The sequence below is a fragment of the Balaenoptera physalus genome (genome assembly GCF_965194825.1).
Source record: "Balaenoptera physalus genome assembly, chromosome: 20".
NCBI classification, from domain to species: Eukaryota; Metazoa; Chordata; class Mammalia; order Artiodactyla; family Balaenopteridae; genus Balaenoptera; species Balaenoptera physalus.
In genome coordinates, this window is record NC_138901.1 from 7,771,381 (window position 1) to 7,796,907 (window position 25,527).

The 25,527-nt window shown below is 61.6% G+C and overlaps 2 protein-coding genes across 6 annotated transcripts; one reads left to right on the top strand and one right to left on the bottom strand.

Moving 5' to 3' along the window:
- The first annotated feature begins 385 nt into the window (after positions 1 to 385).
- CDK3 (cyclin dependent kinase 3) lies at positions 386 to 3,934 on the top strand. Its single transcript, XM_082440717.1, has 7 exons — positions 386 to 516; positions 869 to 946; positions 1,026 to 1,146; positions 1,240 to 1,410; positions 1,493 to 1,594; positions 1,863 to 2,066; positions 3,222 to 3,934. The coding sequence occupies exons 1-7, from the start codon at positions 401 to 403 to the stop codon at positions 3,345 to 3,347; spliced, it is 918 nt and encodes a 305-aa protein (XP_082296843.1). The 5' UTR covers positions 386 to 400; the 3' UTR covers positions 3,348 to 3,934.
- A 482-nt stretch (positions 3,935 to 4,416) lies between these two features.
- On the bottom strand, positions 4,417 to 20,976 carry EVPL (envoplakin). 5 transcript variants are annotated; one of them, XM_082440909.1, is made up of 22 exons: positions 20,794 to 20,976; positions 20,743 to 20,754; positions 18,357 to 18,456; positions 17,849 to 18,003; positions 17,612 to 17,738; positions 16,732 to 16,857; positions 16,486 to 16,524; positions 16,205 to 16,366; positions 16,017 to 16,124; positions 15,725 to 15,820; positions 14,624 to 14,746; positions 14,026 to 14,172; positions 13,579 to 13,733; positions 13,247 to 13,416; positions 12,848 to 13,020; positions 11,345 to 11,523; positions 11,119 to 11,257; positions 10,794 to 10,987; positions 10,093 to 10,243; positions 9,277 to 9,360; positions 8,823 to 9,137; positions 4,417 to 8,092 (listed from the first exon to the last, which is right to left on the bottom strand). In XM_082440909.1, exons 1-22 carry the CDS (start codon positions 20,838 to 20,840, stop codon positions 4,643 to 4,645), a joined length of 6,252 nt encoding a protein of 2,083 aa, XP_082297035.1. In that variant the 5' UTR covers positions 20,841 to 20,976; the 3' UTR covers positions 4,417 to 4,642. The 5 variants fall into 5 exon arrangements, with proteins under 5 accessions (XP_082297035.1, XP_082297036.1, XP_082297033.1 ...); XM_082440910.1 differs by having other exon boundaries at positions 8,823 to 8,915; positions 9,027 to 9,137; positions 20,743 to 20,975; XM_082440907.1 differs by having other exon boundaries at positions 8,823 to 8,915; positions 9,027 to 9,137; positions 13,319 to 13,416; positions 20,743 to 20,912.
- Positions 20,977 to 25,527: the final 4,551 nt, after the last annotated feature.

Consider the following 25,527-nt stretch of genomic DNA (forward strand, 5'->3'; position numbering starts at 1 on the left):
GAGGGGCTGGGGCAGGAGAAGTTTGGGTCCTCCTGCGCTCCGTAGCGCGGCTCAGGGCAGCTGCTTCCTGGGGCTTGGGGCTTCCTGCCCGGCCTGGGCTGGGCGAGGGGCAGCCCTGCTCCACACCAGGTTCCCGGGGATGGGCTGGGGCTGGGGCCGGGGCTTTGGCGGGCGGTGGGATCCAGGCCTGGGCCTGGGCGGCCTGGCAGGCAGAGCAGGGTGAGCCCTGGGGGCCACAGGCCTCAGGAGCCGGGGTGGGGGGGGAGGGGAGGGGAGGGCGGGGCGGGGCCTGGGCAGGGGTCGGGCAGGCTGTGCCGTGGAGGCTGGAGGGGCAGCGGGGGTGCTGGGCATGGGGGCGAACGCCCCAGGCGCTTTCTGTTTCCAGGGCGGCTCTGCGGGCATGGATGTGTTTCAGAAGGTGGAGAAGATCGGAGAGGGCACCTATGGGGTGGTGTACAAGGCCAAGAACAAGGAGACCGGGCAGCTCGTGGCCCTCAAGAAGATTAGGCTGGATTTGTGAGTGCTGGGACGGCCTCTGAGACCCCCTGGTCCAGGGGTGACCCACAGCCCACCCATCCGTCCCTCATCACAGGGTTTTGTGTTCCACTCGTTTTCCGAGTGCTCCCCAGTTACACGGGGGCCACAGACGTGCAGCCCTCACGCGTCCTCACCCCGACCAGGCTTTGCCCCCGGCCGCTGGGGGTGACGGGTGTGTGCCGAGGAGCACAGAGCCCCATCGCTGGGGAGAGGGGGGTGGGCATCCTTAGGGAATAAGGAACACAGGTGACACCCCCCGCCTGCCCCCCGCCCCCCGGCAGAAGGGCCTGCTCAGCTCCTGCCTCCACTGCTGTACCACTCTCTTCTCCAGGGAGACCGAGGGGGTCCCAAGCACCGCCATCAGGGAGATCTCCCTGCTCAAAGAGCTTAAACATCCCAACATCGTCAGGTGAGGTGGGAAGGAGCGGGGAAGTGGGCCTCTCCTAGCCCAGCTGGGAGCCGCATGCTGACTGGTGTCACCCGGCCAGGCTGCTGGACGTGGTGCACAGCGAGAAGAAGCTTTACCTGGTGTTTGAGTTCCTCAGCCAGGACCTGAAGAAGTACATGGACTCCACCCCAGCCTCTGAGCTCCCCCTGCATTTAGTCAAGGTACCGGGGGAAGGACAGGGGGCAACCAGCGAACGCCCCCTCAGCCAGCCCCGCCTCCGCTCAGCCAGCTCTTTCTCACGCTCGCTGTTCCAGAGCTACCTCTTCCAGCTGCTGCAGGGGGTGAACTTCTGCCACTCGCATCGGGTCATCCACCGAGACCTGAAGCCCCAGAATCTGCTCATCAGTGAGTTGGGGGCCATCAAGCTGGCTGACTTTGGACTGGCTCGGGCCTTCGGGGTGCCCCTGCGCACCTACACCCATGAGGTACCGCAGGACAGAGGGGAGAGAAGGGATGTCCCCCGTGCACCCAGCCACCCTGAATGATGCTGTTTTCTTGTCCCCACAGGTGGTGACACTCTGGTATCGTGCCCCCGAGATCCTCTTGGGAAGCAGATTCTACTCGACAGCTGTGGATGTCTGGAGCATTGGTTGCATCTTCGCAGAGATGGTAGAGAGAGGGCCACACATGGCCACAGGGAGGCCACAGGCAGGGTCCTCTGGGGTGGGGGGTAGAAGGGGCTCTGATTATCCTATTAGAAGTGGATTAAGGGGTGTTTGGGACTGGCTAAGGTCTTTTTCCAGAAAAGGCCAGGATTTTTAGCACAGCCCTGGGAAAGATATCTTGGAGGTGCCTCCCTAGTCTGGTCTCTTTTCTGGTATTGGATTCTGCATGACAAGGGAGTAGACCCCACACCTTCTCCCCTTCCCCGTTCCAGGTGACCCGCAAAGCCCTGTTTCCTGGCGACTCTGAGATTGACCAACTCTTTCGTATCTTTCGGACCCTGGGGACACCCAGTGAAGCCATGTGGCCAGGAGTCACCCAGCTGCCTGACTATAAGGGCAGTTTCCCCAAGTGGACCAGGAAGGGGCTGGAGGAGATCGTGCCCCACCTGGAGCCAGAGGGCAAGGACCTGCTCATGGTAGGTACAGGTGGGCGGCAGGGAGGCTGAGAAAGACCTTCTCGCGCCAGCTGCTGCTCTTGCTAGAAGTGTCCCCTTTGTCATCCAGCCTCTTATGCAACCCTGGTTCCTCCTGAGTCCCAGCTCGTCTCTTTTCTGACCCCTATACAGAGGCGGCTTGTCCCCATGTGTATTGATTGCTCCACCTGGAAGCCTCTCCCATGATAGGTCCAATGTTCATCATCCCTTTTAAAACTTCTCTCTTCTAGTTAGCTTTGTTTTTATGCTGTGATATGTGCCCTTTTTCTTAGTTGCCTTGTGTTTTGGTAATTTTTTCTCGTGGACATTATTACCCCATCTAAGCTGTAAGCGTTCCCAGGCAGGGACCACACCGCCCACTGCCTCGGTACCCCCGCAGTGCCTTCCACAGCGGTTACTCTTCACACGAGGCTGTTCAGAGCAGGCTGCTCCCCGCTGCCTCGGCCCCTGTCCCGGTCCTCACTCACCCCTCCGGTTGTACCCTCTTGACCCCTTGGGCTGGCCCAGGCCAGGCTGCCCAGAGGGCCTCAGGCAGAGCTATCCATTCTTGCCCACAAAGACTCAGAGCACATTTCTCTCTTTAGTCTGGTGTTGGGTCAGAGGAAGGCAGGGCAGGAAGTTCATCTTCAGGCTCTGTGTCCAGCTTTCCAGAGGGCTGTGTGCGTCTCCCAACCCAATGCCAGGAGGATGGAGTGGACTTCCCACGGAGCCTCCTAGCCCTCCATCCTGGCTACTCTAAGGCAGGGGGGTCCTTCCACAGCCTGGCCAGGTTGAGGGATTTTCGTGTTTCTGCCCCACCCTCAAGCATGCTCCCTGGACAGGTTTGGTTCCCTCATCCCGATACCTAGAGAAAAGTCTGTCTCAACTAGAACTAGGCTGGAGCCTGGAAAGCTCCCTAAGGAAGTGGGGAGACTGACTCAGCCTCAGTAACGTGAAGGAGACAGGGGGTGACTTAGCAGGGCTGGACTAGAACAAAGTCTTTGTCCCCAGATTCCGGGAGTATCCAGAACTGGTTCGCAAGCTGGGAGGTACAGGCTTTGTGTCGTTCTGGGTTTGAAGGCAGCTCTGCTTTGGGGCTTGGGGCCCTGGCCACACCCGGGCCCACTCTCTCTCCTCCTCCTCCTCCTTCCTCCGCAGCAACTCCTGCAGTATGACCCCAGCCGGCGCATCTCAGCCAAGGCCGCCCTTGCGCATCCGTACTTCTCGTCCACCGAGACCTCCCCGGCCCCGCGCCAGTGTGTGCTGGAGGGTTTCTGCCGCTGAGAAGGTGTGAGGCCTCAAAGCCTCTCTCCAGCTGCTGCCCCCCTGCCTCCCCACTCACTTCCCAAGAAAGAGGACACATCTGGGGAGAGAGCAATTTGGCATCAGCCGTCAGAGAGCTGAGTTTGGGTTTGTCCTGCCAGCAGGTTACCGAGTTCCTGTGTTGTTTGTTGGGTTTGCTGGTGCCGTTTCAAGATGGGGGCACAGAAGCCCCATGCCCGAGGGGGTCCGTTAGAGGCTGGGTCCCCTGGCACCAGAATGGCAGGTGCCGAGGAGAGTAGGAAGCCTGCCCGGGCCGCCAGCAAGGCCCTCCTAGCGCCCTTCAGCTGCCTGGCCCTCAGTTGCAGAGCCAGACCCCGGGGGAAAGGGTTTCTCCCGGCTGGTCTTCTGGATTTAAAATGTTTTGGGGAAGAGTTCAGTTCCAGTTAAGAGTCCCAAGTTAAACAGGAAGCGGGGTGAGGGAGAGAGGACATTTTCCTGATCCTGGGGCAGGCCGGGTGTTCTAAGTAGTTGTCTCGTCATCTAGGATATGCTTAACATTTGTTTGCTTCTGGCTTTACGAACAGAAAATAAAACTGATGCATTCCTGAGTTTTCCAGTGTTTCTCTGCTCGGGGGGGGGACACCAGCGACTTGCTGACAAGGGGGAGGTTGACAGCAGGCTGAAGACAGTTCCTGGCCTGAACCGAGAGGCCCTGAGCCGGTGGGGAGTCGGGGGTTGGGGAGTGGGGGGTTGGGGAGTGGGGGGTTGGGGGGTTGGGGAGTGGGGGGTTGGGGAGTGGGGGGTTGGGGGGTTGGGGAGTGGGGGGTTGGGGGGTCGGGGAGTGGGGGGTTGGGGAGTGGGGGGTTTGGGGTTGGGGGTGGGGGGATGGGGGGATGGGGGGATGGGGGGGAGGGCATCATCCTCCGAGGCCTGCCCCCGTCGGGTCCTTCCTAGAGTCAGAGGAGCCACAGGCCCCCGAAAACACCCCATCCCCAGCAGGGCCAGTTGGGCGTGTCCACTCCCCAGGACCCAAGTAGTGCTGTCCCTCATGCTCATGCCCTAGACGAATCGACTCTTATGTTCCCAAATGTGAACAAGGCACCGGGAGAATTCGTTTATTGGAAGCACTGGGTTGAGGGAAGAGGGAGGAAAACAGAGCTGCTCATCTCCATCCAGGTCAGGGGAGAGAGCCCAACACCGGGAGTCAGTCAGACAGAGGGAAGACCCACTCTCTCGGGTTGGGCTGCTCTGGGGCCAGGGGTGCATGCATCCTACCTCCCCGCTCACACACGCTCCTGTGACCGCTTTGGCCCCCATCAGCGCAGGGAGCGCAGGACTGTGCGGGAGGCTGAGCGGTAGCAGTGGTACCCCTCCAGCGAGGCTGGGAGGAGCAGCAGGCCGCTCAGGGGGTCCTTCCGGCAGCGCCCCATGGCCTCCTTGTAGCTCAGCCGTTCCTTGGAGATGGGGTCTGTCAAATCCTTCTCGTAGCTGGCCTCGTCCTGCAGGAGCTGGGCCAGCTCTTCACTGATCATGCCGGAGAGCACGGCCTGCGCCGTGGGGATGCGGCCCGTCCTCTTGGGGTCGATGAGCCCTCCGGTCAGGTGCTGCACCCGCAGGTGTGGGAGCACGCTCTCCTGGGACATCCAGCCCTTCTGAATGGCCTCGCCCACCGACAGCCTCTTCTTGGTGACGGGGTCCTCGATGCCCGTGAAGCACTTCTGGGCATTGAGCAGCTTCTTCACTGAGCTGTTTTCGATCAGCCCCCTCTCCACAGCCTTGTGTACGGAGTAGCGCTCCCGGCTGAGGAGGTCCACGATGCCCCCTGTGGCTGCCTGCGCCTCCAGCAGCTTCTGCCCGGTAATGGGGTCCAGCATGTTCTTGGCCACGGCCGTCTTGATGGTGACCTTGTTGTCCGTGGTTGTGTCGTAGACGCCGGCGATGGGGAAGCTGTCCTCGCTGAGCCTGAGAGAGAAGCCGAGAGAGGAGCCGGGAGAGAAGAATCTGGTGCTCTGGGCGGCCGGGGAGGCCAGCGGGGACCTGGAGATGATGGTGCCAATGGAGAGGGAGGAGCAGGGCTTGGTCTCCCCGGCCACGAGCAGGGCGAACTCGCTGATGGGGAGGTGGCCGTCCCTGTAGAGGTGGTACTCCTCCTTGGAGACGCGCCGGCAGCGCAGGGCGGCCTCGATGGAGTACTGCTTCCCGCTCTCGCGGTCCAGGAGCACAGATTCCTCCCCATGGGGACCCGAGGTGGTGACCTCCTCCCAGTCACACTCGAGCTCCTGCAGCTGGAGGTACTGGCCTCGGTCGATGATGCCCCTCTTGTAGGCCTTGTACGGGGACAGGCCCTTCCCCATCTCGGGCTCCAAGATGGAGATCTTGGTGGAGAGGTTGGTCTCTCGCGTCTGGGTCTCCTGGTTGAGCTCCTGCCGGCTCACCTTGGTGTGGAGGTCCCAGAGGGTCCTCTCCTTCTCGTAGATCTGGTCCTTCTCGCGGAGGATGGCCGTCTCGAGCTGCGAGAGCTCCTGGCCCCGCTGGGCTGCCCCCTGCCGCTCGCGCTCTGTCTTCCGGCTGAGCAGCTTCGACTCCTCCTGCAGGCTCAGCACCTTCTGCTGCTTCTGCCTCTCCAGCTCCTGCAGCTCCTCCTGCAGCTGCCTGCACTCCTGGCTCCTCTGGTCCCGGGCCTTCTGGAGCTCGGCTTCCTCCCGCGACCAGGTCCTCCTCTGCGCCTCCGCCCGGTCTATCTGCTCCCGCAGGCGCCTCGCCGCCTCCTCCCGGCTCTGCCGTGTTGCGCGCTCCCTGTTGAGCATCTCCCACACCTGGGAACGCTCTCCCTCCAGGACCGGGTCCTTCTCCACCCTGATCACTTCCTTGTAGATGGTCTTCTCCTGCAGTTTGGTTTTCTGGAGCACGTCGATCTGCACCTGCAGGTTCTCGCACTCCCGACGCAGCTCGGTCACCTGGGTCTTCTCCTGGTCCAGGTCCCGCCGCTGGCCTTCTGCCAACTTCTCCAGATCCGGGTCCTTCTCCAGCTGGACCACCTCCTCCACGATGACCTCCTGCACTGCAGGAGGCCGCTTCTCCAGCTCCTGGACCCTCAGGGTCAGCTGCCGCAGCTCCTGCTCCACAGCCAGCTTCTTGCCGCGTTCCTCCGGGAAGCTGAGCAGGCCCTCGTCCTCCTGCACGGTGGCCCGCAGCTGCTGCACCTCCCGCTCCAGCTGCCGCCGCCGGCCCGCCTCCTCATCCAGGCTCCGGCTCAGCCGGCCGTGCTCCTCGCGGAGCTTCGGGTCCCTCCGGGTGACCACCACCTCCTGCACCACCACCTTCTCCTCGGGCCGCCTCCTCTCCAGCAGCAGGTACTTGTTCTGCAGCTCGTAGACCACGTCCTCGGCCGCCCGTCGCTTCTGGGCCGCTTCCCGCACCTCCCGGCGCAGCCGCTCGGCCTCCTGCTCCAGCACCGGGTCCTTCTCGTGGCGCACCACCTCCTTGTTCACCGTCTTGGTCTCCACCTTGGAGCGCTCCCGTCTCCACTCGTCGCGCTCCCCCTGCAGCCGGATGAGCTGCTCCTGGGCCCGCCCGCTGCCGTTGACCAGCTCGTTGAGCTGGGCCTTCAGGTGGTCCATCTCCCGCAGCACCTCCGGGTTCCTCTCGTGCCTCACCACCTCCTGCGTCACCTGCTTGTACTCCACCACGGGCTTCTGCGCCCGCAGGGCCGCCAGCTCGGGCAGCAGCCGCGCCGCCGCCTCCTCCACGCCGCTTCTCTTGCGGGCGGTCTCCTGCAGCTCGGCCCTGAGCCGCGCCATCTCCCGCTCCGTCTCCGGATCCACCTGGAAGATCTCGTGGACACGCTCCTGCAGGTCCACCCTGGGCTTCTGCTTCTCCTCCGCGCTGTGCTTGCCGCGCAGCTCCTTCAGCTCCCCGGCCAGCGCCTCGTTCTCCTGCCTCTCCGCCTCCAGGAGGCTCCTCAGCCTGGACGCCTCTCGGAGGAGGCCTGGGTCCTGCTCCACCCTCTTCACCTCCTTCACGATCACCTTCGGCTGCACGGCGCGGATCGCCTGCTCCAGCTCCGCGATGCGAGCCTGCAGCCCGGCCACGGCTGCCTCCACCCCCTTCCTCTGCGCCGCGTCCTCCTGCATCTGCAGCCTCAGGGCCTGGGCTGCCTTGACCATTTCCAGGTCCTTCTCCACCTTGACCACTTCTTTCACCACGACCTTCTCCTTCACGTTCGCCTCTTTCTGCTCAAGGGCCAGCAGCTCCGTCTTCAGCGCCTCCAGTTGGGCCAAGACAGCGGTGTTCTCCCCCCGCAGGAGCTGGATCTCGCTGCTGAGCTGGGCCGCCTGGCCGTCCAGGCCAGGGTCCCTCTCGATCTGGGTGACCTCCTTGGTCAGCAGGTGAGGCTGCGTGGCCTTCCTCTGGTTCTCTAGCTGCATGACCTTCTGGGCCGCCGCCTCCAGATGTGCCTGCAGGCCAGCCCGCTTCTTGCCCTCGTCCTCCACCTGGGACTTCGCCCTGGACAGGGTGCTCTCCAGCTGGGGGTCCCGGGAGAACTCCACCACTTCCTTCTCCTCCAGTTTCTCCAAGGGCTGCTGGGTCTTCAGTTGCAGCAGCTGGCTCCTCTGCTCCTCTAGCTCGCGCTGCACCTGGGCCACCCGCTTCCTCTCCTCCTCCAGCTGGGACTTCAGGGCCTCTGACTCTCTCCGGGCTCGGGCTGGGCTCTCAGACCCCTGCCGTGCGTCATGGGTCACCTGGATGTCCTCACTGAGCTCCTTCTGCAGGGTGAGAAGAAGAGGGGAGAGTCCTGGGGTGAGGGGAGGAAAGGGATAAGCCCACCACACCCTCCTGAGATCAGGACCCTTTCCTGCTTCCTGAGACTTCCTAGTAGGTCCTGGGAGGTGGACCTGAAGACCTGGGATGCTTGGAGGTAGGATTTTGAGAGGCTCCATCGACGCCCAGGATGTTAGGATTCAAGGCAGCGTTCAGGCCGCGTCTGCACTAGAACGTGCAAATAGGAAGGTCCTCCCTTCCTAAACTCTCCTCCTTCCACTTCCATCCAGGCTCCCAGAAATGGGCCTGCACTCCTCTGGGGGACCCTGGAGTACGCCTCTGCGTGGGAAGAAGCTGGCCAGTCCTTTGGCCAGTCACCAAGAGTCATGGAGAGCACCCGGCTCCTGGTCTCTCGGGGATGGAGACCTAGGCGGCCTCTTGCCCACTGGGGCTGGATCCTAGGCTGAAGACTTTGTGGGGATTCTCCCCCGTCCCCACCGGAGCACTGCCCAGTGGCGAAGCTGTGACCGCACTGAATGACATCTCTTGGTACTAACTCTGAGATGGTCACCAGCCTGTAAGAGCTGCTGGGGGAGGAAGGGAGCAGCACCTCCCTCAGGCTGCTGAGCTGTCCCGGGGCTGCAGGCTGCAGCGGTGGGGAGGAAGGGACGCCTGCCAGGTCAGCCACTGGGCCAGGCTGCCTAGTACGGGAACGGATGGGCCTCACCCCCATACCTTCTCCAGAATCTTTCCGGCAAACTCCAGCTGGTGCAGTTGCTGCTGGTGCGCGGCTGCAACTTCAGCGTAGGCCTTCATCAGGTCCTTCTCCTGGAGAGGCCACAGGGAGGTGGGGGAGGGCGGTGTCAGCTCCTGCCTCAGAGGCTGCGGAGCCCAGCGGCGGCGGTGTTGAGGAATGAGGAATACAGAGCCCCGGCTCACCTGGGCCTGGATGGTCTCCTGCAGGGGAGCCACTCGGGGTGTCTTGGGGGCCGCCCCCGCCTGGGTGGGCTCCAGGGAGCAGCGGTAGGTGTCTGCCTGCAGCTCATAGTCCTGAGCAGGGGGGGAAGGGACAACAGGCTGGCCCTCAGCGGGGGGAGGGGGGAGGGGGAGGAGGGGGCTGTCGGAGGGAGGGAGGGAGGGAGGGTGGGTGGGTGGGAGATAAAAGGGACAAGCTGAAGTAACTGCTTACCTGGAGGGCCGCCTGCAGGTGCTGGGAGAGGCGGGACGCCTTGGCCCTGTCCTGCTCTCGGCCCTGGATCTCCTGCAGCAGCCTCTGCCGGGGCAGAAGGGAAAGTCAGGAAACACCACTCACCTGGACTCTCCTCCAGCCGGGCGCCTCCAGGGCCTCAGGCGGCCGGCCAGCACCGCCCAGAGGCGGGAAGGGCTCTGCGCGAAACTGCCTTTCCCCCACTGTGATCCACCGTGGCCTCTGCTCAGGACATTTCACCCCTCCACACGCACACCTGGCCACGCTATTTATTCCTCAGGCCTCAGCCTGGGTGTCAGTTCCTTCCAGACTGCTTGCCCCGACCCCCATGCACATCCCGCAATGGGCTCCCCCAGCGCTCTGACTTCTCCACCGAAGCACTTATCAGCATCATGGCCTGGGATGCACTGGCCTCCGCCTCAGACTGTGGGCTGCCTGAGGGCCGGGCTGTACCCCCGCCCCTGGTTCATTACCAGCAGGTACTAGGGGCTTGGCAAGTATGAGGAAGAGGATGCAGTAGGAGTTGGAACGCTCAGGAGCATAAGGCCCGCTGTCCCCCTCGGACCAGACAGAGAAGGGCTGGCTGTTTCTGTGGGCAAATTGGAGCATTTGGGGTGGGGGGTGTGACACAAGGCCTCTGGGGTCTGAGCTTTGAGGTCATTAAAACACTGGCCACTAGAGGGCCACATGCACACAGGCAGCTCTCCCTGTTGGGCGGGTGGCCAGGGAAAGGGATGAGGCTTGAGGGCCCAGTTCTGGGTACCGGCCCCCAGGTCGCCTGCAGCCCCAGCTCCTCACCTTCTGCACCTGCAGCTTGTAGGCAATCTGGTTGGGCCCGTCTCTGGGCCGCACCTCGTTGCGGGGCAGGTGCTCGAGCCAGGAGTTCAGGTTGTCCCTGCAGCTCTTGAACTGCTGGTAGGTGAGGTCAGCGTCCTGCACCATCTTCTCCCTGCAGGAGGACGAGGCCCAGAGCAGAGGTGAGAGCTGCCCTCAGGGGACAGATGAGGGGTGCACGGAGGAGGCTGGTGGGCGCCTCCCTCCCTGGGACAGGTCAGGAGGGCTGAGTGACCCACCATGCCGATCCCCTAACTCTGGCCCTGTGCTGGAGCTGGGCATTCAGAGATGGACCGGACACTCTCTGCCAGGTACCACCTGGGAGGTCGGTGCCGTTACTCTCCCTTTTTTTTTTCCTTTTTTAATTTATATGGATGCGCCGGGTCTTAGTTGTGTCACATGGGATCTTCGTTGCCGTGTGCGGGATCTTTAGTTTCGGCACGCGGGATCTAGTTCCCTGACCAGGGATCAAACCCGGGCCCCCTGCATTGGGAGCGCAGAGTCTTAACCACTGGACCGCCGGGGAAGTCCTCTATCCCATTTTAGAGGTCAGGAAACTGAACCTCAGAGAGGTGAAGTCACCAGTCCAAGGTCACACAGCTCACCAGCCGTGGCCACCGTGCACTGTGGGGCTGTGCCATGAGCCGCGACGGCCCAGCACTCACCGCAGGTCCAGCTGGTCACCCACGGAGTGGTAGCGGTCCGTGAGGGCCCGCACCTGGCGCTGCTGGCGCGGCAGGCCTTGGCAGAACTCGTGGAAATTGCTGTGCAGCGCGCTGCACGTGTGCTCGGTGGCCTTCAGCTGGCGGTGCAGCCCCAGCACGCAGGCCTGCTGCTCCAGCAGCTCCCTCCGCTGGCGCTGGGGCAGGAGGGGACACAGCGTGATGCACCCTCATGGTTCGGTCGGACACCACGTCCACCCTCCACCTGCCCTCAAATGCTTGGGCAGGCTGTGGCCCCCTTCTGCCAGGAGGCCACCCAGCCCCTCACCTGCAGCTCGCTGACCCTCTCCTGCAGCACGCCTGGGCCTACAGGGATGGGGGCCTCCTGCACCAGGGTGGACTCGAAGCCTCGGACGACCCTGTCCGCATCCCGGATCTGCCGCTCCAGACCCAGGGCAGCCTTGGCTCTGCCGCAGAGGAGGCCAAGGGTCAGACGCCCCTTTGGCCGCACCCATGCGGCCTCGCCCAGCGACCCCCATCCCCAGAGCACTCACTTCTCCCCGTAGAGTCTGCAGAGAACCTGCACGTCACTGTACTTGTTCTTGACGTTGCTGAGGGCCATGGGTAGGTGCAGGGCGGCGGGGCCCGCCGGCTGCCCCGACAGAAACGCCTCACACTCCTGCTGGGCTGCCGCCTTCTCTGCTCCCAGGCTCTGCAGCCGCTGGGCCATGCCCTGGGGTGGGGCGGGGCTCAGGATCTCTGCTCTGGGCAGGTGGCTTCCACCCAGCCCTCCTGCCGTGTCAACCTAACTCTGCCCACGAGGCCTGAGAGTGTGGTGCGGACGTGCTGGGGCTCAGTTCCCATGTAGATGACCGTGGGCAAGTCAACCTCTCTGACCCTCAGTCTCCTCATCTACAGAACGCTTGATGGGAGGATGAGATGAGACCCTGTGAGTCAGGAGCTCTTGCCCACCTTGGTCTTCATGTCACTATCCTGTTCGCAAAACCTTCAGTTCCCTGCCCCCTCGCTCCAGGTCAGGCAGCAAAGCCCTAGCTCCATCCACTTGGGGTTATTGCGTTGATTCTTTTATCAGTTATTCACTCATCTAGTCCATAAGCCACTGGTGCCGACTCCATGTCGTGCACTGCCTCCTTTCCAGGTTAACTGGACCCCCGACACCCCTGACACTGTGACTTCAAAACCCAAAGACCTACTTGGAGACTGCCAGGTCCCAGGGCAGTGGCAACCAAGGCCCGGCGTGGGCAGAGGTATCGTTGAGGCCGCACAGTGTCTCCTTCTGCCACTCCTGCTTCCGCCCCCTGCCGCCCCAGGACCCCATCTGCAGCACCTTTCCCACCTCTGGAGCCCTCCCACCCCCGGCCAGCGCTCTGAACCAGCTGAAACGCTACGGAACACGGCAGAGTGAAAATAACAAGTTGCACAATAACATGAACAACGTGCTTCAAATTTTTAAAAACGATATCCAAACAATATATTTGAGTAGAAACTGGTTTGGAAGGATACAACCCAAACTGCTGCCCCCCCGGGTGTGGGGGAGGGGCGGCTTTCACTGTTGGCACTTCTGAGTCCTTTTGGGATCATGTTTATACTCCTGCAACCTCTCCAGGGAGGCTCCCTGCCTGCCACCCGGGAGAAACCACCCCTAAGGTGCTCCAGGCTTCCTGCTGCTCTCAGGACTCTCGCCAGAACACCCCTCCAGCGTGGGGTACAGGGCCTTTACTCTGAGCCCTGCCCCTCTAGAACCTTCCTGGGCCTCGCTATACTTCATCCTCAGGACACCAGACGAGCTGGGTATTATTGTGCCTTTTTTCAGGGATGAGGAAACCAAGGCCCAGGGAGGCTGAGTGAATTGCCCAAAGTCACAGAGCCAGTCAGTGGAGGAGCCAGGATGGGAACCAGCTTGTGTGAGTCCTGGACTGTCCACTCCCTTCTTCCACCTCGGGGCCCCATGGCTGCTCCCACACTTGCCTCGTCTTTACTTTGTGCATCCCCCAGGGCCGGACCACTTCTTATCCCAGCTGCCCTGGTTCACCCACCTTGTGGCTTTGGATGCGGCCCTCCAGGTCCTCCAGTGGTGTGGTGCGGCTCAGCGGGGCCCGGATCCAGGTCAGCACCTGCTTCTCTATCTGCCCCAGGTCCTCCTCCAGCCGGGTCATCTGTGTCAGGAGCTTCTGGGCCTGTGGGTCAGCTGGGGCTGAGCTGGTTGGAGCTGGGGGAAGAGAGTGCCTGTGAGGGTCCAGGGCCTACCTCACGTCTGCCTGGTGGGCCCCTCTCTGAGTGCCTGCAGAGGGTCCTGTGGCGGGTAGGGAGGGAGGGCCGCGGTCAGGGCCTAACTGAGGGAGGGACATCCCCAGGGGCTTGCCAACCCAGGAGATGGAATCCCCAGAGCAGAAATCCTTAATTCAGGGTCACCCCCTGCCCGTGGCAGCCCTCACAGTGACCGGAGTCGAGTCTACTCCCTCTGTCCCAGTAGTGCCTCCCCCTGTTCCCTGGCCAGCCCTCGGTACCCTTCTGGCTAGGCCGTAAGGGCTCCGCAGCACTGGCCTTCAGGCGGCTCTGGACTGTGGCCAGTTTCTGCTTCAGGGCCTGCAGCTCCGAGGCCAGCCTGGAACAAGGAGGAGATCAGAGAAGGACGTCCCTCCACTCTCTCCCCTCGGCCCCAGCAGTCACTGGTCCAGGCGAAGTCCAGGCAATGGCCTCAAACCACACGGCCCGTTCTGGGCCCACAGCCTGCCTCCTGTCCCTGAGGATCCCCAGGCAAACCCACCTGGAGGCCCTGGCCACAGCTTCAGGGTCCGGAGCTGGGATGCAGAAGCAGGCGGCTGGGGCATGTTTGGTCTCGCCTGCCGGGCCCTGGACCACCCAGGTGTGCGAGTCAGTGTTGTCTATCAGTGTATATTGCTCACCCTGCAGCAGCTGCACCTAGGGGGCAGGTGGGGAGGGGCTCATGCAGGCTCAGGGGCCGGGCAGGAGAAGGGATCAAGGCCAAGATGGGTAGAGGCTGGGGACGGGGACAGGTAGAGGGACAGGGGCTGGGGCAGGGGCAGGGACGGGCCAGAGGCGGGACAGGGCTTGGAGAGGGGTAGTGCTCGGGCAGGGGCGGGGCAGGGGGCGGGGGCAGTGGCAGGAGTGGGTAGGAGGGGGAGGGGAGGGACTGGAGGGGGCAGGGGTGGGGTGGGCGGGGCCGGAGGAGCTGGGCAGGCAGAGACTGTACTTCTCCCGTGTCCCAGTCACAGATGCTGTTCACGTGCAGGGCCTGCTGGGGTGGGTTCCTGCGCTGCGGCAGAGGGGCCACCTCCCGGCTCCGCAGCTGCAGGTCCCCAACAGTCTTTTCGGCCACAGCCAGCTGCTTCTCCTCTGCCTGCAGGGACCCAGACAATGCGGGCTCAGGCCAGCCTCACACGTGCCCCCCAGGAGGGCCGGGGAGGGGTCTGGCCCTCAGGAAGACAGGGTCTCTTAGTCAGCAAAGTAAAAGGAGCCCCTCCCAGGGCACCCAGGATCCCAGGGCCTGCTGCTTGGGGTGGGGTAGGAGGCTACCCAGCACCACCCAGGCCTGCAGAGCGGGAGCTGGAGGGGCCTCAGAGCTCTTCTGGGCAGCCCCTGTCACATCACCCACGAGGAAGCTGAGGTCCGGAGGTGGGAAGGGCTTGCTGGTAACAGACCAGGCTCCTCCTGCTGCAGCCGACCTCCTTCTCCTGCTCCCAAGGCTGGGACTCCGGGCAGGACTAAGTACCCGGGAGGCCTGAGGCCCTGACACACAGGCAGGCCCCGTTCCCAGGAGTGGGTGCAGGGGCTTGGTGGGGCCATCTCACCTCCAGCTGCAGCAGCTCTGTTGGGGCGCCAGGTGGGCCCCCCGGGGCAGGGCTGTACTGGGTGTCCAGGCTGGAGTTGAGCTTTGCCAGGGTCTGGCTGACAGAGTCGGCCTCTTCCTGGAACTGAGGTCGGTGGGTGGTCAGGGGCAGAGCTGGGGCACCCGCTGCCCTAGGGCACCCCGCAAAGCAGCTAAATGCAAACCGGCTAAACCCAAATTGCCACTTGCCATTGGTCTTTCTACCCAGGCAGTGCAGTCCTTTTAACTAAACTGCTCTGCAAATCAGGCATTTTGAGGTCACTGAACTTAATTTCTTTTAGTGTTGTAAAACACTTTGATTTTCGTCCTTCCTGCACAGATGAAGGGCAGTGCGCACCCTCCCGCCTCACTCTAGCACCTGGAGTCCTGGCTGGGACCCCGGGTGCCCAGGGTGCCTCAGAGTAGAAGCCGGGAGTGTGCTTTAAAGAAACATCCTACAGTTGGGTGATATTACGGAATTCTCATCAGTGGGTGTGAGAATGGTATTGTGGATATATAGGAAATTGCCTTTTAAAAAAAAGAAAAGGGAAGGAAAAAATCCTTGACTTTTGTCTTTCTCAAAGTATATAAACCATTTTAGTTGGAAATTATTAAAAAAAAAGAAGTCCCTGTTGTATATATACATTTTTTTATTTTTAATTTTTTTCTTTTTTTTCTTTTTCTATCTGTAAGTCTATTACATCAATGTTTGTCAACCCTTGTTTCATTACTGTCCCTTCTAAGCAGTTTTTTAGACATTTTTTTCGTTACTTTCCCCATTGTCGCCATGAAATTTTAGTATTATAGATATGTTGTATATCCTTTACGTATGTATATCTGTGATTTATGCATAAAAAGAATAAGATTTTTTTTTTTCGCCCATGAGAACCAACTTTCATCCCCCAGGAGTGATATCACCCTGTTGAGGATGTATATGTGACATTATTTTCCCCCCGGGAACTAGTCACAACAACACAGCTCTGTCTTTTTTATTCGGTGCCTTGACCCCCGAGATGCGAGCGTGTCCTGCGGCGTCCTCCAGACACACCCCCGTGCCCCTGCCCGGCCCTGCCCGCAGGCTCACCCGGCTGTAATCCTCCACGTGCTGCAGCTGGCTCTCCTGGCAGATGCACAGGTTCAGGAAGTTCTGCCACTCCAACTTCAGGGCCTCCTGGTGGGCCTGGGGGCAGCAGCACGGAGTCCTCGGACCATGCCCCGACCTGGTCCATCCACCCGCCCACCCACTCTGCTGGTCCTGCCCACCGTCCCCGACCCGAGTGGTGTCTCCCTCTCCGTCTTCCCAGCCTCCCTGGGAAGCTTCCCGAGTGAGGGAGTTAGGGTCCCCAAGGCAGCAGGGAGTGTGTGGGCCTTCGCACCCGGATGGGCCCCACGGCCGGGTGCCCGAGCTCCACCATGTGCTCCCCCTCATACTCCAGCTGGTTCACGCACTGCTCCTGGCTCAGCAGCTCGTGCTGCCTGAAGTGCTGGGAGAGAGGCGGGGAGCGGGCGGTGAGGACGAGGACGTCCTCGTTCCCCCACCTCGCCCCCACTTGCCCGCACTGACCTCGTACTCCCTCCTCACGCCCACGGGGTCTGCCATGAGGTCGCTCCAGTCCTGCTGCAGGATGCGCTGCTGCTGCTGGGCCAGGGCGCTCAGCTGGCGCGTGCAGCCCTGCAGGTGCGTGTACAGGCTGCCTAGGCTCTGCCCTCGCCACGAGGCTGCCTTCTGTGCTCGAGCGAGAGGCAGGGAGAGAGAAGGGGTAGCAAGAGGCACCATCACGCTGTGCCCCACTCCCAGCCCGCCCAGCCCGCCAGCCCGCCAGCCTGTCCCTTCCCCCTGCTCACCAGGAGATCCTGGTATTGGCTCTGGATGGTGGCCGCGTCCTGCCTCGACCAAGGGAGAGAGAACACGAGCGCAGTGAGAGATGGGGTGCAGGGGAGAATGTCCCCACGTCCTAGGCCTCCCGTGCCCCCCTCCTCCATCCCTAGCCCTAGAAGGCCAGCCAGGCCTCACTCAGGATCTGATGGGAGAAAGGGAACTGGGGGTGGGCCCGGGGCCAAGCAGGGATGTGCGTCCGACAGCTCACCCACCGGCCCTATGAGGCTCCGCAGCTGCTGCCCATAGGCCTCGATCTCCTTCTTCAGGATGTTGTGCTCGGCGACCTGCTGCTCCAGCTCCGCCATGCCTGGCCCGTACTGGCCCTCACAGACCTGCTTCTGCAGAAGGGCTGGCCGCTCAGCTCTGCTGCAGGGCCTGGGGTGGGAGCCCTCCTGCACCTCCCCTCCCCCTGGCCCCTGGCATCCCCATCGGCAGAGGCGGAGCTGGTCACTGGGGCAGAGGGTGGACGGGTGGGCACCTGGGTGAAGGGCTGCGGCTCACCCCGGGGAACGTGCTATTCTCCAGTGGCCCTGGCCGAGGCCTCAGCATCGCATGACTAAGGACCCTGAACCTCACTGGTCCCCAGCACTCAGGGCTCAGCCTCTGAAAAGTCTCCACGCTCTGCCGTGCCTCCTGCCGGGACACCTCCAGCCTGGCTCCAGGAGCCTTGCACACCCTGCCCTGTCCACGGGCCCCCCGGTCCCCTCATTGTTATCAGGGCACCCCTTCTGTCGTGACATCAAAGCACAATTCCTCACGTGATGCTCAGGGTGCCCGTGACCTGGTTCTGCCTACCTGCCCAGAAAACCCCACTTCCCATCGCACCCCAGGCTTCCTCCAGGCCTCTTCCTTTTCTCTAGAATGTCCTCTCCTCACCACTTCATCCCAACCCAACCGAGCCCTCCCACCTGCAGGAAGCCTTCCCTGACTGCACCGTCGCCTCTGCCCACTCCCTTCCCAGATGGCCAGCTGCCTCCAGGTCCAAGCACGCATCAGCCCCTGACGAAACGCAGCTCTGGTTGCCCTCTGATTGCTGCTGGGTGTGACTTCCAGCTCCCTGAGGGGTCTCCGACTCTGGGGATGGCTCCTGACCTGCTTCTGCTCCAGCACCCGTGCCCAGTCGACCCTGGGCCCCACGTCAGGCGGCAGCACCATCCTCTCATACAGGGCGCGGTACTCGGAACACTCCTGGGTCACCCGCTCATGCAGCTGCTTGATGCTGCCAAGGAAGTGGCCAGCAGGTCGGAGCTGGGCCCGGGGCTCCCCCCGGACGCCCAGCGCCTCCATCCTTGAGCCCCAGCCCCCTGCCGCCGCCCGCACCCCACTCACTCCTTCTCGATCTCCTTGGCCTGCAGGTGCTTGAGCCGCCGGGCCTTGTCCACGTCCAGGAAGAGGTCCTTCAGCAGCTCCTCGGCCTCCTTCAGGCTACGGCCCGCCTCCTCCCGGTGCTGCAGGGCCTGGCCCTGTTCGCTATGCTGCCGGTCCTGCGGCAGCAGATGGCATCCTCACTGCCCACCGCTGCTGCCTGAGCCCCGCCCTGAGGGACTCTGGCCAACCTTTGTGCCCACACTGGCAGAGGGCAGGGCATGGGCACCTGCGGGGCGGACTCAGGACACAGGGGAGGCCTGGGCCCCTCAAGCCCCTTTGACGCCCCAGGTTAGGAGCCCAACAGAGAAGGAGGGATAAGCCCTCTCTCCCACTGTGTTTGGAGAGTGGCCAGGGAAGGACGGGACTGTCTGTCCATCTTCACCACGACAAGTGGGCACAGGAGGGACTGCCAGGCATGGCAATGGGCCTCCCACATCCCCATGCCCTGTCATCTGCCCCCAGGCCTCACCTGCTGCAGCTTCTTCTGGGTCTCCAGGATGTCCCTCTCCACCTGGTCGGCTTTGGCCTGTATGCGAGAGATGAGCAGGGCCAGCTCCTTGGTGGCATCTCTGATGGGTGGTGGGGACAGAGGGTAGCGTGGTTGGAAAAGTTCCCTCTGTTTCCCTTGGGCAGAGGTCTGCCCACCTGGGTGGTGTCCCTTCCTCCGCCTGCCCCATCCTGCCCTACAGCCGGGCTCACTGCCCTGGAGAGAGGAGTCCCAGACCTGGGGAGCTCTGGCCTCTCTGTGGGAATCTCTGTGAGATACCCAGTTCTGGGCGGGGAAGCACTGCCTCCACAGGAGGGCTCAGAAAATGGGGGTCCCGGGTGAACGCCGCACCACGGAGCCAGCCGACCTCCCCGTCCTGGAAGTGTGTCCCCAACCCCGCCTAGCTCCCTGCCGCTTCTTCTGGCTGGAGGGCAGGCAGCCCGCAGGGGAGTGAGTGAATCACTGGCTCAGCCTCTAATACCTGAGACGGAACGGCTGGATCTTGGGGAGGGGCAGTTGGGCTGGCCGGGGACAGGGGAGCAGCAGCGTGTCCCCCAGCCCAACTTCCATTCACACCCACCCTGTCTCCCCACCGCTGCCCCTGGGCTCTTCCTGTGCCCAGGTTAACAAGCTTCCAGAGGAGACACACAGCTCCGGGGCAGGGGGAGTCCACGAGATTGCCAGGGCACCCCAACCCTTTCCAGATTTAGGGGTTCAGAGCCCAAACTGGGACCTGACTTGCCGCAGGCCACACAGCCAGGAGCAGAGTATGAGCCTGAACTGGGTTGCCAGGGTCTTTTCCCAGCCTCTGTAGGGCGCCTCCTGTGGAACTGAGCTCACTCTGGAGCCCAGAGGCTCGAGCAGGCCTAATAAAAGGCAGAGTGGTCTAAGCCTCAGGAGCACACACCCTGTGAGGTCACAATCCTGAGGAAGGTAAACCTTCATGAGCTGGGCCTTGAACCAGGGGACAAAGCAGAGGGGCGGTGACACAGACACAGTCTGAAAGAACTCTGACAGCCAGCCTGGTTTTTGTCCTTCTCCACCACTGCAGCTGTGTGGTCTTGGGCAAGTTACTTAACCTCTCTGTGCCTGAGGTTCCTCACCTGTAAAGTAAGGCTCTAGTAATATCTACCTCACCGTGTTATTGTGTTAAGAGAACTGATTCATCTGAAGTGTCCTGTGCAGAGTCAGCACCCAGTGTTAGTTTTTATTCCTCTAGAATGTAGGCGCTTCGAAGGCAGGGAGGTACCTGTCGATTCTGTTTACGATGGCATCCCCGGGGCCTAGACCAGTCTTGGCACACAGTAGGTGCTCAATAAATATGTGTTGAACAAGCAGATTGCACATAAGGGGAATGATGAGCCCTCTTGGGGCGGCTGCAGCCAGGACAGGGCCCTAGGGACCGAGCTGCCCAGCGGCCTCGCTGGGGACGGGAGCTCTGGGTCCTGAGCCTGGGAGCGCTGCTGGGAGGAGCACACGCCACGCTGGGCAGGGCCCAGGAGCCCCAGGGAGGACAGCTCACTCCCGTGAGTCTTAACTGCCATCTTTGCCGTCTGCCGAGAAGCCCAGCCTCTGAGTCGTCACCCTGAGCCCTACTGGGGTGATGGGCCTTTCATCTCCGCTCCCACCTCCACACCCAGGACCCCGCGAGCCGCCACCTCTACCCTGCAGAGGGGACTGATGGCCAGTGAGTGGGAGAAAGCCGGCCAAGTCTGCAGACTGTGTGGCTCTGGAGAGCTGGGCTGGGCCCTGCCGGGAGCTGGGGGAACTGAGAGAGGCTCTGAGGATGTCCTGGGCCCACGGGCCCCTCCCCCTTCCCTCCAGCACCCCCTCCACACACCCGTAGGGTGAAGGAATCATCTCAACTCTGTAATAAAACTCTCAAGACCCGAGGCGTGAGCCGCGTGGGGAAAGCTGCAGCCTGGACGTGGGGGCAGCACAGCCCTGCCTCCGGGCACCCCACCTGCCACCTCTCGGCTTCTCCAGCCTCAGTCCTTGTGCCCACCCTGTGCTGTGCCCAGGTCCCAAGGGTCATCACAATCCAAGCGGAGCCTTGAGGGCAGAGCTATGGACAGGGAGACAGTCCCCCAGCCTCCCAGCAGAGGAAGGCAGCTGCTCAGGCCCCCATCCAGCACGTCTGCAGAGCAGCCTTAACCCGTGGCCCTCAGGCCCCCCGGAGAATGTGGGGAGCCCCAGGCCATCCCTGGTCTCCTGCCAGGGCTGGAGCTCGGCCTGGGCCGGGGAGAGAGAGTCCACCCCCGGGCTCTTGGCCTCAGGACACCGAATGCCAGCACTGGACCGGCCCCGGCTCTGGCCTGGTCCCTCCCGCGCCACCCCGGCCCCAGCCCCCTCCCCCGGCCCCGCTCACCGGCTGTGCTTGTTGGGGGACCCCTTGGGGGAGTCTTTGGCCAGGGAGGCCTTGGGGGACCCCTTCCCCTGGGAGCCTTTGCTCAGCCCCTTGAACATGGTCGTGAAGGCAGGTGCGGGCTCGGGCTGGGCTTGGCCGGCGATGGCAGGCGGGTGGCAGGCAGCAGGTGCGAGTCCTCGCTGGCTGCTCAGCTGGGCTCTGGCGAGGTGGGGAGGCCGGGCACTGGGCGGGCGGATTTTGTGCGGCCCCTCCCTGCAGGTGAGGCGGGCGAGCGGCTGGGGCTGTGCGCATGCACCCACGCTTGCCCACACCCCACTCACGCCAGCTCCTGCACAACCAGTTTGGGAGGAAAGGGCACAGCCCAGAGGGCGGGGCGCCCGAGCCTGCCCGACTCTCAGAGAAGGTTTGGACTTGTTACACTCACACGCCCAGAGCCAGAGGGAGTCGGCAGAGATCACACCCAGATGTGGAAATAGCCGGGCCCAGGAGGGACAGGGCTGACAGACGTGCGTGCGTGCGTGTGTATGCACGCACGGGCTCAGGGACCGAGGCCCGGCCTTAGAGCTTGGGCTCAAGGTTAATAAACACCTCCAGCCAACACAGTGCTGTCAGGCACGCCCCCGCCCACGGCTCTCAGCCTGCCGGGGGCTGCTCCCTGCCAGCTCAGGGTGGGTGGGAGGCCCCGGGCTCTCTGCTCACACCCGGGTGTCCAGGTCTCGGTTCCGTGTCCTCCACCGACATGATGGGGCAGCCAGGGGGCATTCACCCCTGGCAACTGGCACGAGGTACATTTTAAAAGTGGACGCCACCCAGCCGGCTCCCCGGAGCACCACCCCACAGTCCTGCAGCCCGCTTTTCCTGGTGGGCTGGTTATCCCATCTGTCCGTGGCTCCGGGGCCAGATGCGGTCAGATGCGCAGTGCTGGCATCCTCAGAAGTTTCAGAACAGCGCCAGAGGGGTCCCTCCCCCAAGGGCCCCCAGCACTAGCCTTTGGGTGCTGCTGAGCCCAGGGTCTGGAGGAGCCTCCTGGGAACCCACTGTTACTTGGGTTTCCTACCTGCCTCTCCTCTCTCCCCAGATGTGGCTCCTGGTGGCTTTTCTGGAGTCAGATGGAGTGTCTAACAGCAGTGCCAGTTTACTGGTCTTTTCCTCACACTGAGGGCCAGGGAGGTCATCTTGGTAGCTGCCTTCTCCTCTGGTGGCCCCCAGGATCTTCAAGAAAGGTGTGGGTTCCTCCATTTCCAGGCACTCATTTCACTGCCCCAGCTCAAGTCCCTTCTATAGATCTAGAGTCATTCCCTGGAACCATTACAGTTTCGGTGGAAGGAGGGTTTGAGGGGGAACAAAGGGGGAGGGATGCAGACAGGCTGGGTTTGGAGCACTGGGACATCCTGGCAGGCCCAGCTGAGGACAGAAAACATCCGGAGAAGAGATAAGGGTCCCAGCCCACTAGGGAGATCCGGGACAGAGGTCTGAGACTGGCCACATGCCCCCTGGGGCAGAAAAGGCCCGAGTCCCTTTTGGCTGCATCTCATGAACAACCCATTGAATTTGGCCCTGGAGAAGGGACACAGGAGTCACCATCTATCCTGGAGGGGGAGAGGCTAACAGTGGTAGTGGCGGTGGGGAGGGCAGCAGGAGGCCTTGACCCAACAAGTAGCAACAGGGAAGCAGTGGTTTCCAGCTGTTCTTCTCCCAGATGAGTGTGATAGTGACATGGAGCCAGATAAGGAAGCCTGGCCCAGAGGCCACTCACCCTCTGCCCCAGTCCCTCTCTCCCTGTTACTCCTGGCTGACAATTTTCTTCTAACCACTAGCTGCATGCCTGCCATTTACTGTTCTCAGAAAGGGGCCCATTTGTTGAAATGACTACCGGATTCAGCAGCCAGCCCTGACGGCTGGCCTCTCATATCAAACCCGAAAGTCAGCTCATGTCCTTATCTTTGAGATTGGGCAAGTGATAGCAATATCCCAGGAGAGCCAAGACAGGAGACAGCAGCCCTCAGTCCACTGTCCTGTCTCCCCGAGAACTCCAGGCCTTTCTTGGGAAGGGGTGGTCATCGGAGGCAGGGGTCCCAGGAGGGAAAATGTCCAGACTCCAGCCCCAGGAATGGGAGTAGCCAGGGGAGGCCCCACTGAGCTGTGGCCCCCACGCGGAGGGCAGGCAGTGAGACTGAGATCTGGAACGTTTGAGCTTTGCCTCCTGTCTGCAGAAGCCCCCCTGGAAATAAGTGAGTACCATAGGGGGCCCTCACCCACCCCCGAGACGAACTGATTCACTGCAAGAAAAACAAGGGCTGAATTCCTGGCGTGACTGTCTAGTGCCAAATCAAATCAGACGCCAGCTCCCAGACAGGGCTGACGTGCCATAGGCAGGAACAGCCAGGTCTCTGAGGTGGCTGTCATTGCAGGATGCTCCTATTCAGAGAGCAGTAACCCTGGCCCCCCAGGACTAAGGCACAGGAGAAAGGATAGGGACAAAGAAAGATGTAGGGTTTTAAATATCTGAGGAAAAAAAAAAAAAGAGTCGTTCATTTAGAAGGCCAGGATGGAATCACCAGCCTCCGTGGCCACCTGCACTGTCCCAGCCCCCTGTCACTCTTGAGCACTTGAAACGTGGCCGGTTTGAATTGAGATGTGCTCTAAGTATAAAATTCCCACCGGACTTCAAAGACAGCATGAAAGAAGGATGTAAAATACCTCAGTAATGTTTTATACTGACTACATGTCAAAATGATCTTTTGGATGTATTGTGTTAAATGAAACGTATTTTAAGAAACGAATTTCACCTATTGCTTTTTACGTTTTTTTGGCTTATAAACAGCAGCAGTTTACTGCTTACAGTTCTGAAGGCGGGAAGTCTGAGGCCTGAGCACCAGCATGGTTGGGTGAGGGTCCTCTTCAGGGTCATGTATTCTCGTGCTTTCCTCACACGGTGGAACGGGTGTTGCTATTGTTATTTAATGTGGCTATCAGAAAATTTAAAATTACAGGTAAGGCTTGCATTTTTGGCTCACTTTGTAATTCTATCAGACAGCTCTGACCCAGGAGCCAGACTGGGTGACCCGTTTCAGCCTTCCCAGGCCTCCGCCTTTTGAACCAGAAAGGAGTCCCAGGACCTGGCTTCTTGTCCTGTCCATGAGGCCTTCCCCTCGCCTGGACTTGCTACCCGCCCTGTGGATTGAGAGGTTTGAGGTCAATGGATCCCCAACCTCCTTCCAGCGCTGTGACTTTGAGTGGCAGCTCATTCACATGCCCCAGGCTGGCACTTCCAGGCACGTGATGTGGGTCACTCACAGCTCATGGGGCCTGAGCCCGGAGCAGAAGGGCTGATCAGAGCTGAAAGCAGTGTAGCTCCCGGCTCTGAGGCTGCCATGCATGCATGCAGCTAGGCAACAGGGTGGCAGCTTGGATAGTGTGCCAGGGCTTAAGTTACCCACTCTCTCCTCCAGCTCACGGGGTCCTGCAGGGAGGGGCATTCTCCTCCCTGCTGAAGCAGACGGCAGCAACTGCCTGCTTTGCCCTGGGAGCTGTAAGCTGTCAGGCTTCCATATGCTCCCTGATCAGGACAAGCTTTGCCATCTCAGGAAACTGCCCTCTTGTCTGTGCAAAAGCTCTGCCTCCAGACCCTTGGAGCCGAGCTGGCTGGTAACCTCCCTTGCCTTACACTTCCTTGGCTGGCTGAGGAGCCAAGGTGCCTTCACCGGCTGGGCAGAGAGGACAAGGGCTGGGGGGGGGGTGGGGACTTAGGGAATGGGCCTCCTTCTGTCCACAGGTGCTGGGGGAGGAAGGGGCTGCGGCCCCAGGAATCCACTGGGCAGTTTGGAGGAGGCTCTCTTGGCTGCCAAGTCTGCCCAGCAAGCCTGATAAAAAGAAATACTGAAGGTCGGCCTGGAGAGAAGCAGGTGACCGTGGCTTGCCCAACTAGCACAGAGCGGGCAGAAAATGGTGCTAGCTATTCCTTCTGGGCCTTGTATAGGGAGAGTCTAAAGGAAGCAACACAAGCAAACCACCCACCCAGTCCTGCCCGTGTCGTGAGAATAGGGTTCCCCACACTAGGTGGCAAGAGAGAGAACACAGAGGGGACCTCAGGAGTCCCCAGGTCCCGAGTTGGCTGGGAGGGCAAGGCCAAGGATGTCTTGGCTATCTGTCCCTCCCTAGGAGTGGCTCCCTTTCCCTACCCTTGGGCGACAGTGGCTGGCCCCAGTTCACCTGTGGGGACCAGTGCTGGTACAGCCCACACCTCTGGGCCATAGCAGCAGCCTGCTGGCACAAGCCATGCCTGCATTCCAGAAGTGTGCAGCCCGCCCACTCTCACTCAGGCACTGTGGAGCCTCCAGGTCTCCCCAGGTTGCCCAAGGGCTCTGGGCCTGTCACCTTGAAGACACCGGCTAGCCTTTAATAGCCAGGTCTGGGGACCTGCAGCCCTATTGTGGAGAAGTTCAGGTTTAATGGAGGCGGCTGAGTCCTGTCCCTCACAAGGTCAACAGCCCAGCACAGCAGCTGGGGAGAGAGTTATATTGGCTGTACTAAAGCAGCAGGGGTTCAGCTGCACCAAGCCCCGTTCAATGGTCTGCGGAAGAAAGATTTATAAAACAAACAAAAAAATGAAAGAACGAATAAGCTGAGGGGTAGGCCTTCCTAATCAGTCTTTGTTGCCAGGAAATTGGAAAGCACACAAAGGCAGCTCATTACACTCAGCCTGTTGTCCTAATGATGTTGCCTAGACATAGCAGGACTCGGCTCTGGGGAGGGAAGAGGAAGAAGACAGTGGGGCCTGCCAGG

Coding starts and splice junctions, on each gene's coding strand:
- CDK3 (XM_082440717.1), top strand. CDS start 401: ATGGATGTGTTTCAGAAGGTGGAGAAGATCGGAGAGGGCACCTATGGG. Junction 517..868: donor AAGAAGATTAGGCTGGATTT/GTGAGTGCTGGG, acceptor TCTCTTCTCCAG/GGAGACCGAGGGGGTCCCAA. Junction 2,067..3,221: donor AGGGCAAGGACCTGCTCATG/GTAGGTACAGGT, acceptor CTTCCTCCGCAG/CAACTCCTGCAGTATGACCC.
- EVPL (XM_082440908.1), bottom strand. CDS start 20,840: ATGTTCAAGGGGCTGAGCAAAGGCTCCCAGGGGAAGGGGTCCCCCAAG. Junction 9,138..9,276: donor ACCTGCAGGCGGCCCTCCAG/GTAAGCAGTTAC, acceptor CCCCCTGCTCAG/GACTATGAGCTGCAGGCAGA. Junction 8,093..8,822: donor CCGGAAAGATTCTGGAGAAG/GTATGGGGGTGA, acceptor CTCACCCTGCAG/AAGGAGCTCAGTGAGGACAT.